Here is a 14,952-nt window from a genome sequence, read left to right as displayed (position 1 = left end):
GAATAGTGTGTTTAATGTGTGTCAGCCCTGTCAGGTCAGAAGGGGAGCAACCATAGCAGGAGAACAACAACATGCAGAAACAACAATGCACAGAGACTACCACTGTGAGAGGCATGCCCAAACTGGGTACAGTAGCTACCCCTTTCAGTAGGGGGGTGACGGCTTAGTCTCAAGCGGTGAAGGGCACTTCAGTTTAACCCTTGGTGGTTTTAGGCAGGTTGGATATGGGCAATGAGACCGCATGTTTTTCCTTTGCTTTTTAATTCATTTTATTCTTGTCGATTTTCAGATTATGGGCCTGATTCTAACTTTGGAGGACGGTGTTAAACCGTCCCAAAAGTGGCGGACATACCACCTACCGTATTACGAGTTCCATAGGATATAATGGACTCGTAATACGGTAGGTGGTATATCCGACACTTTTGGGACGGTTTAACACCGTCCTCCAAAGTTAGAATCAGGCCCTATGTGAGCAGGCAACTTTGCCTTATAACATTTTCTAGTTCCATACACATCAGTTCAGGGGGTAACTACTCCGGTTTATGATGGCTTCTCTTTTCTAGCTCTTAAGCTTTCTGTAAATAATGGTGGGATTCGTTGTCTGCTTCAAGATGGCAGCCACGATAATCTTATATTGTTCTGGATCATTCACGAGTAGTCCGTCTTTTGTGTTCCCACTAGTACTTTTATGGTGGGCTAATAGACTGAATAGGAGGAGTTTTTCGGACTGTTGACAAAAATATTAGCAGACCCGGCACATATAGAAAGGCCCTCTAGTTTGGCAAGGAGCTACACTGTTTATGCTAAGCAGTAGAATTGGATTCCATGTTGTGGGTTATCATGCTCAATTAGGCTGTTAGACTGGGTCGCGGTTCACCACACCATGCATTGGGATAGTTTTAATGCGTTTCTAAGGGGCTATGCTGTCTGTTAGATCATGCGCCCCCGTTATTTGGCACTTGTGTAAGGAAGTGATTACCCTGTTTAAAAACATTGTGACGCAGGAAACTTTTAAGTATTAGGGCCCATATTTATACTTTTTGACACAAAACTGCGCCAACGCAGTTTTGCGTAAAAAAAATTAGCGCCGGCTAACGCCATTCTGAAGCGCCATGCGGGCGCCGTATTTATTCAATGACGTTAGCCGGCGTTAGCCGCCGGCGCTGTCTGGTGTGCGTTAAAAAAAACGACGTACACCAGGCAGCACCGGCGTAGGGGGAAAATGGCGTATGGGCGTCCAGAAATGGTGCAAGTCAGACTGAGGCAAAAAAATCACCACAACCCGATTTGCGCCATTTCTTTACGACGCCCCTCCCCCATTGAAATGACTCCTGTCTTAGCAAAGACAGGAGTCATGCCCCCTTGCCCAATGGCCATGCCCAGGGGACTTCTGTCCCCTGGGCATGGTCATTGGGCATAGTGGCATGTAGGGGGGCACAAATCAGGCCCCCCTATGCCACAAAAAAAAATTAAAAAATATACTTACCTGGACTTACCTTAATGTCCCTGGGGTGGGTCCCTCCATCCTTGGGTGTCCTCCTGGGGTGGGCAAGGGTGGCAGGGGGTGTCCCTGGGGGCAGGGGAGGGCACCTCTGGGCTCATTCTGAGCCCACAGGTCCCTTAACGCCTGCCCTGACCCAGGCGCTGAAATCCGGCGCAAATGCGGGTTTTTTAGACCCGCCCACTCCCGGGCGTCATTTTTGCCCGGGAGTATAAATACGACGCATATGCATCGCAGTCATTTTTTAAGACGGGAACGCCTACCTTGCATATCATTAACGCAAGGAAGGTGTTCGCGCAAAAAAATGACGCTAACTCCATGAACTTTGGCGCTAGACGCGTCTAACGCCAAAGTATAAATATGGAGTTAGTTTTGCGTGGAAAAAAACGACGCAAATTCGGCGCAAACGGAGTATAAATATGCCCCTAGGTTTTTGCGCTTTTTAGCCCACTTCTTGAAGGTATTTCGGATGTGCATATTTGGTTTGTCTTTTTTCATAATATACTCAGGATGCCTTCCCTTCTGCACTGGAAAGAGGGGCTTAGTAAGTTCTGCACATATCTTATTATATGACATTTTAGAGTTTTTTGTTTGTTTTACTCAAGAATTTTTAAACCTAGATCCTTTTCTTTTCTCAGTTTTGGCCCTTAGTTGTGTTGCTTAGTTAGTCATACATTGAAAAGGACATATTGGTCTCTTTCTATCTTCATACCAGTTCCAACTTGAATGAAGGTAACTACATAGGACCCGTTAAGATAATGTGTACGGTGTCAATTGGTCTCTATAATAGTAAGAACATCACGGGGACACAGGTTTGAAGGTGCAGTTTTATGAGTGGTTAGCAACAAGCATTTCACCTAATATGGCTGTTTGAGCCGACTTCTTGATACTTAACTGCATGAGATCACTTTTGGTTCACAAATGCACGGTACTTAAGATTGCAACGAGAAAATTCCTTGAAGGGGGGTGGGGGCTGCACATTTGTGGTGGGGGTTTTGACTTGACATACCAATTTTATATATCTAGAAGTAGTGGCTCAGCAGAATATTTTTCTTATTGTAGAAATAACAGATTTATAATGTAATTGTGAAGTGGCTTTCCTGAGGAAGGCGTTATGTGCTGAAACTCGTGTAGAAAAATGTTTAAGTCACAGTATTGAGGATTGAAGACTGCAATTAAATTAAAGACACAGAAACTGAGATTCTGACCACAGCTTCCCAGGGGGTTTTGGATTGACAAATACGACTTGAGTGAAAAAGATAAAGCATGAATCCAAATTGAAAGATTGTGATATGTATATATGTGTAACAAAATCAATGCTGTATATAATTTTTTCATGAAGTGAAGATTCATTGGAGTTGAAAATATATAAGTAAAAAAAGTGAGCAATACCGTAGACATTATCTGTTTTAGGGAAGATAGTATGTATGCAGATTATGAGTGGAGATTGAATGTCCAAGTGTGAGATTGTGGCAATAAATGGGGAGTTCAAGTTGATTAGGTTCTATTTTGAGTATGATGTACACAGTATTGTAGATAAAAGATGTATTTTGCACAAATTTAATTATTTTCTAATGTAAAAATAAGGTATTTGCGACAAAGAGAAATATATCTGCCTGAGCTATAATGTAACATATGGGTATATATTCACATGGTTGCCAAGGTTTGTGCTTTACCATGTAGGCCACTTCAGTTTACGCCACTCCACTCAGCGCTAAAGTGCTCTACTGCACTCCACCCTCTGCCACTCTACTTTACGCTATTGCAATGTATGCCACTCCTCTCTATTCCACTCACGCCAGTCCACTGTACATTATTTCACTGTATGGCACTTCACTGTGAGCTGCTACACTGTACACTACTGCAGTTTGCAACTCTCCACTCTACCCCACTCCACTGTACACTGTTGTCTTGTATGCTACCCCACTGTATTCTCTACGCTAATCCACTGTACGGCACTCCACTTTACACCATTCCAGTGTTTGGCGTTCTACTATAAACTATTTTAGTGTACAGCACTGCACTCTCTGGCACTCCCCTTTACGCTATTCCACTGAATGCCACTCCAGTCTTTGCTACTTCAAATTTATTCTTGTGTATGAAATTCCACTCTACACCACTCTACTGTAGGCCGCCACAATCAACTGTATGGCACACTACACCACTCCACTGCATACCACTCTGTAGATTGCCACTGCACTCTATACCCACTAAACTCTATGCAATTCCACTCTACGAGACCGCACTCTATGCCACTCCACTATGCGCCACTCCACTCTACACTAGTACACTGTACACCACTACACTCAACCCAACTGCAGTGTACCCTACTCCATTCTAAACTACTCCACTCTAAACTACTGTACTCTATGCCACTCCATTGTTCGACCCTGCAGTCGACACCATATCACTGTGTGACACTTAACGCTACGCTACTTCACTCTACGTTATTCCTCTATTCGCCTCCCTACTCTGTGCCACTCTTCCACTGTTCCACTGTATGCCACTCCACTGTACGCACCTACACGGAATGCTATTCTACTCTACACCACTTAACTCTACGTTACTCCACTGTATTCTGCACCACTCAATGGCACTCCACTCTATGCAACTAAGCTCTATACTATTGCACTCTATGCCACACCACTCTACACTATTAGACTGTAGGCAAGTGCACTCTACCCCACTCCAATGTAACCCACTCCACAACACACCACTGTTCACTATCCCGCTCTATGTCAGTGAACACTACACCACTCTTCACCACTCCAGTCTACGTCACCCCACTGTGAAACACTCTACTCTATCCTACTCCACCGTATTCTATTCCACTCTATGCAACGCTACTGTATGCTCTTCAACTTTATGCCACTTCAATCTGACCCACTCAACTATACGCCACTGTACTGTACCATATTCCACTGTAAGCCACTCGACTTAATGCCACTCCACTCAACACCATTAGACTCAATGCTACTACACTCAGCACCACTGTATTCTACAGTACTCCAGTCTATGCCACTCCCCTGTATGCCACTACAATCCACACTACTCCAATGTATGATTTTCCATGGTAGGGCACTCCAATATACGCCACTTCACTCAAAACTATTACACTGTATGCCACTCCACTCTATGCCATTCTACTGTACACCTCTCCTGCCTAATTAATATTCATTAAGCAGGTCGTTTTGCAACCCTTTGCAAATGTACAGTTTGCCATGTAACATTTTAGTGCACATGTTGCATGGCAAATGGCATACAAGTCATCCACTCACAAATCAGTCAATGTACAAATTGTTTGTTAGCGAAAGATAATGATTAACGTGTACAGCATTTTAGGAGAAGGTATTTGACAAGAGATAGTGAGAAAAGAAATGAAATGAGAATGCACATAGAAGTGGAAAGGAGAGAAACCTCATCAGAGTATAAATAACATTGTTTCATAGAGATGAAAAGTAGGAAGCCAGACTGCAAATGGAAAAACAGGAGAGGAATTTGGAAAAGGGCTGCCAGGCAAAATGCCAGATCTTGTACAGGAGTAAGCAAGGCATAGATATTACTCACAAGAAGGGAATGACAAAGATAAGATGTTCTTCAACTGAGATAGAGGAAAGATAAGGTGCAAAGCACTACAGGTGAGACAGAAGTAAGAAAACTTGGGGCTCATTTACAACCCCCTTGCGCCACCGAAGCGTCATTTTTTGCGACGCTCTGGTGGCACTGTGCCCTGCTCCATATTTACAAGGTGACGTTAAGCCACATTTCATGGCTTAATGCACCCTTTTAAATATGGGCCACCCTGATGCAGTTTTCTGCGGCAAAGGGGCATGCAATGTGTGTTGCTGTGGCCAAACCCACGCAACACCCATTGTTTTTTTACACTGCCCCAGATTTACAAGGAAATGTAAACCTGAAGCAGCGCCAAAAACTAACGCCTCCCCAAGGGTGGTGTTAAAGTGCTGCAACGAGGAGAAATACTTTTATTTCTGCTTGTGTTTTGCTCTTTCAATGTGTGCTGCATTCCACAGCACACATAGAAGATACAAATTGCCATTAATTATTGTTTTTGTGCAGGAGGGTGTCCTTTCCTACATATAAACAATCAACCCAGCAACGCAGGCATTCTTGTACCATGGCGCAAAGGTGGCTGCGTTGGCACTAGGCAACTGATTTAGCACCGGCGCAGGGGAAAACACAGGGATGCACCTTATTCTGGTAAATGCAGCGCATCTCTGTATTTTGGAAATTAAGCAGCTCAGCGCTGCAAAATGATTTGTGGCAGCACACTGTACCATTTCCTCGTAAATAAGGCCCCGTGTATCTGGGGTGGAGGGCTGACAAATGGTAGGAAGTGTTGAATTAAGAGCACTTTTAAGGTAATAAAGGAGACATAAATCTTGTAAACATCTTTCTTGAAGTTGCTGATGTAAACAAATGACCTTTTATCCTAAATAAATGTTTTTGTTATCCACAGGTACCTGGCAATCCGATACCCGCTGCGGTCTCGCGAGCTGCGCACTCCCTGCAATGCTGTGGCAACCATGGCAGTCATCTGGGGCCTCTCTGTGCTCTTGGCTGGGCCTTATCTGAGCTACTATGACCTGCTGGAATACGGGTCCAGTCAGTTCTGCATGCCGGGCTGGGTACCCTGGAATCGCAAGCTTATGGACACCGGTACATTTGTGCTGGGCTATGTCCTGCCAGTGCTAATTGTCAGTCTGTCCTACACCCGCACCATCAAGTTCCTCTGGACGGCAGTGGACCCTTTGGAGGATATGTCCGAGTCTAAGAAAGCCAAGCGCAAGGTGACCAAGATGATCATAATTGTAACAGTGCTGTTCTGCCTTTGCTGGCTGCCATATCACGTGGTGGTACTTTGCTACCTGTATGGTGACTTTCCTTTCAACCAAGCGACCTATGCCTTCCGTCTCCTCTCCCACTGCATGGCCTATGCCAACTCTTGTCTCAACCCTATTGTCTATGCACTGGTCTCCAAGCACTTCCGCAAGGGTTTCAAAAAGGTGTTCAGCTGCCTGCTGCGGAAAGAGGGACGCAATAAGATTCATGTTGTGCATGTGGCCAACACTGTGCCTGGCTTTGAAGCCGCCTCCACAGAGGTGTCACAGATGAACGAGGAGAATGGAAGGCAGCATGGGTGTGAGCTGGGGCAAAGACCACTGGAGACACCTTCTGAAATATCAAGGCCTTCCTGCATTCCTTAACTTCAGGAGCAGAGTACTTTTTCTGAGAGACACTTGGGCATAGCTGACTTTCTACAGTGGCAAATAGCCTTCTTGGACAAAGGAGTCATTGTCCAGGGTGACTGGCTACAAGACTTGACTATTGGAGTGCCTGCGGAACTTAAATATTCATGTTTTGGACTTTTAATCTCTAGGTAACAAGGAAAAGCGATGACAGCCCACAGACCATGGCTTAATTCAACTCAGAGCAGAAAGGAACTGTTTGCCCCTTGACTCAGTGAGGTGGCTGGCAAAATCGAAACATAGTGCCAAACAACTTGCACACTTTACGCACTGGGCTGTGCCTTGGGACCGGTGTGCTAGGAGGTGATTCATTCTGTGAATGCCTGCACAGTTTGATGGGTCCATGTTGATGCTTCCATAAAGCATTTCAAAAGACCTTGGTCCCTGAGATCAACTTAGTCATATGTCTCCAGAAGAAATATGACTAAGCGCCAGGAGAGATGGCAAGAGCTGTATGTCTATTAATCCTTAGTAAGCAAGGCCATGTGAAAAACAAGCTGAAAAGTTTTAAGCAGGAAAGGAGTTTGGATGACAGTCATAGCTGCCAGGTAGCCAAGTAACATAAGTGAACGATTCAGCTGGTCTTGTTTTTTATGTACATGATTTATGATCACATACTTTTGGTTACACAATACTATAATTCCCAGAATGCGGGTTCTGTTAGCAAAAATGGCAGGTTTTGGGAAATATGTCATGCAGGACATGGGGTCAGTGGATAGCTATGCACCAGGGATGGAAACCTGGAGGGTCTCCCCAATGTGTCCAGCACATATTGTTTGCCAAGTTGTCTTCCAGTAAGATGTATTTGGTATTAATCAAATAACTGTCATACAGTGTTGACATTCTGCTCGCCTGTGCACACATACAAGAGCAGTTTGTGCAAAAAGTGCGAATGCACATCTGATTGTGTTGGGCCTGCTGGTTTGGGGAAGCAACCATTTTAAGTGTGCAGTCCTGCAGACACTCTGTCAAACTGGTGCAAAATACAGGGTTACAAAAGGCCTGAAATATGTCATTCTACAACGTCTGACGGCCCTGATGGACATTCAGTTTGCTTCCTGTTAAGGTAGATATGATTAAAAGTTTTCTTCGCCTATGAGGTCTGACCCACAGTACCTCCTTCTTTTAATCCATCTTAAAAGAGCCAATGTTGTGCTTAAGTTAAGCTTTTTCTAGTTGTGTTTAAGTCCAGAAAAAGTCATAAAAACTCCATCCCTTGAACAACTTTCTAATTAACTGATGACATTCAAATTTACAGACTCATGTGTATCCTTATACTGTCAGAAGTGCAGTTTTTGTTACTTCAATATCTCCATGAGTCTATCTAGCACTTACTCGGACATGTTGAGACTTCTGAAAATCCCAATCTGCTGCGCTGCCCTCCATTTTGCTCTCGGACCAAAAAATTTAAATCCGGAGTCTGTGTAGCCCATCCTTTAACTATTGAGTTCCTGTTTTCTATTTAACTCTAAATGTTATGCTTCAGAGTATATAGGCCTCCAAAAAAGTGTAATGACTTCCAGAAATTTAGATATGACATTTTTTGAGTTCCACCCCAAAAAAGTTAACTGAAGTTCTAGGGTTGGTTGGTGTTCCAAGGAGTAGAGAACAAAGAGAATTATCTGGTTGATGTGTGCATCTTAGACAGTCCATTGCCACACAAGTCTGTGGTGGTCTTGCATCACACTGCCTATTAAGAACACTGGCTATAGTTTGTTGCCCAGAATCCATGTAGGTGATGGGCACTTCATCAATGTACCAATTTTGAGGACTCCAGTTCAGTCCTCTTGGCAAAACATCTTTAACATTGTCGACACAACCCTAAAACTAGGCGGGTGCTGTAAAGTTTGTATTCCTTTCTCAACTAGTGTCAGTCCCTTATATGGCCCGACAGCACAAGCTCCTCTGACTCCCTAAATCTTACCTTTTTGCATACTGCCACCAGCTGATGCTCCTCACTCGATCCCCTACATCCCAGCCACCCTCATGCTGATGAGAGGGGTTATCCAGACTCCATGCCTACTCAGTCTTTGACCTCTCCTGAGATTAAGAACTGCAGTTTCAATATTTTCCAATTAAGATGGTGACTTTTGTTGTGTGAATAGAATGGGCTGGGTGGCATGTAATATGTTGCGGCAAGGAAAGCCTAGAGTTATTGGTTTATTTGGAGGCATTCTTGGATGGAACATTTCTATTTCTTTTAGCAGTTTTTGTGTAGCGCAAACTCGCCAGAAGGATAGAGTGCTTTACATTACACAAGTCACATTCATTTTTATGCCACAGGGACATCAAGTGATTTGCCCAGAATCACAGGATGTTGAGCTAACACCGAGACTCGATCCTGGTTCTTCAATTCCAAAGTCGCCAGCTGTGGCAACATCCTCTCCCCCAACAGTGGTTAATTTGAGGTTGTAGTTTCCGGTATGGGGCTTTGGCACTTATTTTGAGGGTCAGCACTTATTTTTCTGCCTCAAGCACTTACTGCGAGCAAAAGACACATATAGGAAAAATGGAGGAAGAGAAAAGCAAAAAAAGTGTCACAAAGGAAGAAAGCAGAAAGCTGCAAGAGTGAACTGAAGGGGTAGGGAGGGGCTGTAAATGGATTAAAGAGCCACAAGATGGCTTCAGGATTATGCTGCCTCAGTATTCCTTGCTTGCACACTTAATTGCGGCAGCTGCATGTTTCAGACCAGAGCTTTGGGCACCAGCGCATTTATTTTGACAAATTAAGCACTGTCCCCGCATAAGTGGTTTTGAGTCTATGGGGTGAGCTCAAGGTGACCAAAAGCATGTTAAACTACAAGAAGTACATTTAAAAGCTTTGTTATCTGATGGTCATTTTGGGACCCAGACCCATGGCAAGCTTGCTTGGACCCTAATGCAAGTAAGAACAAGCATTGGCATAGCCAATAGGTCTCTACTTTTGGACCTTACAAGCATTTAACCATATAGCATATTATCCTGGGTTAAATAGTATACACTAAATAATAAAAGGCACAGAAAAAACATGGTGACCAAGACCTTGTGCTTCGCCTTGCTTAATAAATAAGGCTTAATTTTTGGATTTTTGTTTTATAACCGTTTTATTGACTAAGTTGCAGAGTGATTAAATCATAAATGAATAGTGTTGTGCAGATAAGTGAAACGGGTTGGACATACTGCAGTGGCCAGATTTATAGATACAGTTTTGATTAGTCTAGCAGAAATCCTTACTTTACTGACTTAATCCAGCATTGTAGAGTAAACCAGCCACAAACCACCAGTTTAAGCAATTCCTACAAGCATAGATATGTATTTTGTTTTTACTTTAGCATCTGCTTAACAGGTTAATGACACACTTTTCTCTGTCCACTAGGCTTGGGAGATAGGGCTGCATACAGGGTTGCCATCTTTTCAAGAGAAAAATACCATCCATTTGTTTTGTTTTAAGAGCCTGCAAAGGTCCAGACATGATACTAAATAAGACTTTAAAGAGGTTTACGTGTATTCATCGTTGGCATGACTTTCTGCCTTAGTTTATTTTAGTTGTTAGTCAGAAGTTCTTTATGCAGCTCCATAACACTTTTAAAAGCACTTTCTATTCGTATTTGCTGTATCACGCAGGCGTCAGGCAAAGACTGAAAATGAATGGCTCCCACAAGCTGACAAATCAAACAGCACGCTGGTAGTGCCCAACCACATTGATAAAGACTTGCCCCTCGGTGAGCCCATTCATTGCGAATACAGATGGCAGCTGGACATCCCCAGATGTGGCTAGGTCAATACCTAGGCACAAAAAGTCTAACCACAGCAGCAAATGTGACTATAAGAACATGATTTAAGGCTTGTTTACAATGGCCAGGTTCTGACCTCAGACAAAGGATTTATAGGTTGCACATTTACATTAAGCTGAGGAGAGACATTTTATGTTCCTGCATACTGCGCCGCACAGATTCAGCTAATGGGTTCCCAAAATCCAAGCACACACTTAAAGTACTGAACCTCAGTAGGATTAAGAATCCTGAATCTTTTCAACACATCAGACCTTACTCAGCATGCAGTTTTTAAAGCATGAAGAACTCTGGAAGAAGCTAACACAAATCCGGAAGCAGAGCAGGGAGCCTCTACATCAGATTACCTTTTGAGTGCCAAGTCGGTTTTAACAATTGTTTAATCGGGACTGATCAGTTTTGCCACTGGCAGCCACTTTGTTGCGCAATCTTGCAACCCTTGCTAGGAGCCGGGGATGTAATGCAAATTTAAAAAAAGAAAAGTGCGCGGTCAACACCATGCGAGTACAAGTGTTTCAGTGCTGCAGAAGACAGAATAGAAACTCAAGTGTGGGTGTAAAACCCCTGCATAAAGTTGAAGATAGCACAAGGTCTGCAAAACCGAGTGAAGTCAAAAACAACCAATGACATGATAATGGTGTGGCACAAGCAGCGCACCGAGTGCTATCAAGGCACACTGCAGTCAGTGCTCAAGAGGCTGAATTGAAGAAGCGCTATAAAACAAGGGCTGTAACGCAACTTGCCGAAGTTCCGCATTAAACCTCGGATGGTCATCACTCTGGTGGGGATTGGGCACTCTCTAACCCTGGAGTAAATAGAAGACTGTCTACGTATGGTGTCCCTCCTTGGAGACTGTCCTTCCATAGTGGTGGCTGCAGCAACACTAAGGACTCGCGGAGGTGGCCTAGTGTGCACAGCTTGTGGATGTTGGGCTGTCAGGTGCCCTGCCAGCAACCTGCAGGAGGCGTCCAATTACTGCCACAAAGAGCAGGGAGTCCTTCAGTCCAATAAAATGCTCCACAGACAGCAGGGTCATAGCAGAGGCACTTTTGGGAACACAGCATGCCTCTTATTCTGGCAGAGAAGGCCAAAAAAGGAACCAAAGCCATGTACGTTTGAACTTCTTCCTTACCTCCACTATAACAGACTGCAGGGAGGGCGCGTTGCGCACAGTGCATGATGGTGAGCAGCGCTTAGAGCACTTCATGGCTACATTAACAGTGTAGGCCTAGCAAGTTAGCAAATCCGGTTACATGTTTGTTCTGTAAATAACAATTACATAAGTCCATATTTTTTAAGGGCATGAGGAAATTAGGTGATTTGTCCAGAATCAAAGGGTGTTTTGAGGACGTCAAGACTCGAACCTGGCTGATTGACAGCACTGTTTACAAGGACGCTGTAGCAAGTGAAAACACGAGCACTCCTGAAGAGGACTCCCAGACAAAGAATAAAGTAATCCCTTTTACATTTACTTTAGTTGGACAATTGGAAGGCTATGAGCACCGGCCACCGCTCCATGGGAGAGAACAACTGATGAAAAGGTGGGACAAATAAAAAAAGATTAACCACTTGGAAGCAAGGATTTTCAAATGACACTGAAAGAAACAAATGAAAAGCAGTGGGTGGAGTGTAACCCCACAAACTATAAAACAACAGGTCTCGAAGAGACAGCGGAAGCGATGTCTAGGCTCGACGTAAAAATGACCCAGCCTGCTCCTCGGATAGGTAGTAAAAGACAGTCATAATGGTGAAATGAGCTCCTCAGAACACTGGCTTACTGTACCTGCTGTGCCAGTGAAAGCTACGCTCCTGGAGCTACTACTCAAATATGCCAGTATTGCTAATCATAGTTAATCATATAAGTGTGATGGATAGGTATGAACGTTAAACAAGGAGTGGAAGTTGAGGTAGAGTGGTATATCTACAAAAATGAGCTGGAGATAAATAAAAAGATGGGAGTCATTATCATTACTTTATTTGAAATGCTGAAGAATGTGAAATGCATACAACACAAGTGCAGCTATTGAAATAAAAGGGAAATCTATGTTATATGGCAATACAGAGAAGTAAAGTGAAAAGCAGAGGCCAGTGCTGGCTTCAAAACCGCAGGATCTGGAGATAAATCACATTCTTGACCAGACCCTTTTCAAGATGAGACATAAATGAGAACGACGGTGTGATTAAGAAAGAAATAAAGCAAAGGAAAGAGAGAGAGTCATACATCTGCAATTTGTGCAGGGGAATGAGATTGAAAGAGAAAATGAGAGATAGGGATAAAGTGGAGAGAAAGAGTACAAGGATTGGAGTGTGAGTGAAAAACAGGAAAAACTGCGTAGCATTGCAAGCTCGGATTTGTCAGTAAAGTGACCTTGGCCATTTGGAATGAGATCCACCCCCTCCTTTAAAAAAAAAAAAGGGAGAACACAGAAACAAAAGTGTAGAGAGTTTTCCCAAAATAACTCTTGACTTTACATAGTAGAAGGATGAGCAAATATCTACTTCCTCTGGGTGAAAACCTAAAACTGGCAGGAAAAAGTTAGCCTGCAAAGCTACCAGAGACCCATTGATTGGTGTCAAAGCTAACTGCAAAGCTTTGGCAATCCTTGTGAATATTATGTAATAAATGGATTTGTAACTTCAGGACAAGAGAGGCCAGGCACATAAAAAAAGAGGGAGTGGTAGAGTGAGAGGAACAGTGACTTTGAGAGAGAACTGGACAGAGAAGGAAGGGGGGATGAATGTATAGCCACAGAAAGGGAAAGTAGAGATAACAAAATGAGAAACCGAGTTATACGGATGTCTAAAACAATAGCCATATACATTTTTTGCACCAAACATAATATATCTGAACAAAAATCTGGAGAGCTGCAGGGAGAGGGAAAGTTGGTGAAAGAGGGAGAGAGAGACAGATAGCTAGACATGCCATACAAATCTAATTACAGAAAGATGTTTAGATGCATATGTAGCCCTTGTTCCCTCACGTTTGACTCTTGATAAGTTGAATGAGGGTCCAGAGGGCAGTCCTAGTAAAGAAGAAGCAATCTGAGCAAACGGTGTAGCATTCATGAGCATATTTGTGTACATATGAAGACTTCACCGCTCCTGAAGTACAACCCCCTTATCCCAGAGTCCCAGAACACATCCCCTCTATCCGGTGTTTATCAGCCCAGGAACTGAGTCCTTTCTTCCTAAGGACTACTAGTGAAGTAACCTGTACAAACACAAAATAAAGTGATGGGTGGAAGGCTTGAATTATCTCAGCTGCCTCAATGCTCCTCAGCTTATTCCAGTTCATCTTTTTTGTCTCTATGTTAGGCAAACAGCCTTGGTCCATCTTCCATAGTAACATATTACTGATGAGGCCCAACAAAGCTGAAACCATTCCCATTCAGAGAGTGAGTGGCCTGGGAGCTTGTGCTGACATGTTCCAATTGGTGCAGGACTTTGGCTAATTTGCATAAGGGTTGTCCCTGTCTGTAATGGAACAATGTGGAAAGAAATTATTGACTAGAATGGAGACCACTGTAATTACCAGTTACTTAGACTATTTCAAGCATTTCATCCATACATTTATGCGAATTCTTCATCACTAGGGGATTTACGTTCCGTAAGTGTGGTATGCAGTCCCAAAGGGGACAACAAATAGTGGATCCTTATAAGGGGGTTAGGCCTAAGAAGACCTTTGTTGACAGCTGTTTAGAGTCATATAAATAGTCTTAGATTGAGCTACATTCATTTTAACCCAGCTCTAGTGGCTACAACACACAAGGTATGGCAAGGTATGAGATTGTAAAAGTAGACTGTCAGTAGGCTCCCTCAGTTCTTTTTCACCAGGCTCTCTATGCTACCCTTCTCCTATTTCCCCTAAGACATCACTACCATACAGGCACATCTCCTTGTAAGGGGCACTTTAACAGTCCTGTAGGAGAGACAGTGTAAGCCTGTGGGTCTACTTGAGTGGGCAAGCCCTCTTTTCCCTTCTTTAGGCAAACTAACAAGGAGATTGGACTGCTCAAGATGACTGTTAGAAAATCATCCATGTTCGTACCTGCTAGACCTGCAGGACTCAGAACAGCAGCATTCCAGTAAAAAAGGTAGAATGTTGCCCAAGTCCTTGACACAGAAATAGTGTTGATGGCATTAGTGGTGACCTGCATGTCTGACCAAGTTACTGTTCTCCTTCCCAGGGCTCTCATCACTGTTGTCTTCTACTTCCATTGAGTGTCCTAGGATTGGATTGAGGGAACAGGATATTAAGAGACGGGTCGCCCCTGAGTGGATCAGAGTACACCACTTGCCCACCTCTTCTTCTCCTGGATCGTGCTTAGGACCTGTGGCACACTGAGGAAGGGGATGGTCTTTCTCCAGGTCAGAACCTTCACCAAGGGCAACTTCAGGGAGTGCTGAGCAGCTG

General features: G+C 43.7%; 1 protein-coding gene across 1 annotated transcript in view; it reads left to right on the top strand.

Annotated features, from left to right (window-relative positions):
* LOC138261580 (galanin receptor 2b-like) overlaps positions 1–12,720 on the top strand; it is a 776,066-nt gene extending 763,346 nt beyond the window's left edge. Inside the window, exon 3 of the mRNA XM_069210663.1 lies at positions 5,979–12,720. Coding sequence (XP_069066764.1) covers positions 5,979–6,726 — 748 coding nt within the window. The 3' untranslated portion in view covers positions 6,727–12,720. The remainder of the gene's footprint in view (positions 1–5,978) is intronic.
* The last annotated feature ends 2,232 nt before the right edge of the window (positions 12,721–14,952 follow it).

This window comes from Pleurodeles waltl, chromosome 10, assembly GCF_031143425.1.
Source record: "Pleurodeles waltl isolate 20211129_DDA chromosome 10, aPleWal1.hap1.20221129, whole genome shotgun sequence".
Classification (NCBI taxonomy): domain Eukaryota; kingdom Metazoa; phylum Chordata; class Amphibia; order Caudata; family Salamandridae; genus Pleurodeles; species Pleurodeles waltl.
This window is presented reverse-complemented; position numbering and strand designations above follow the sequence as displayed.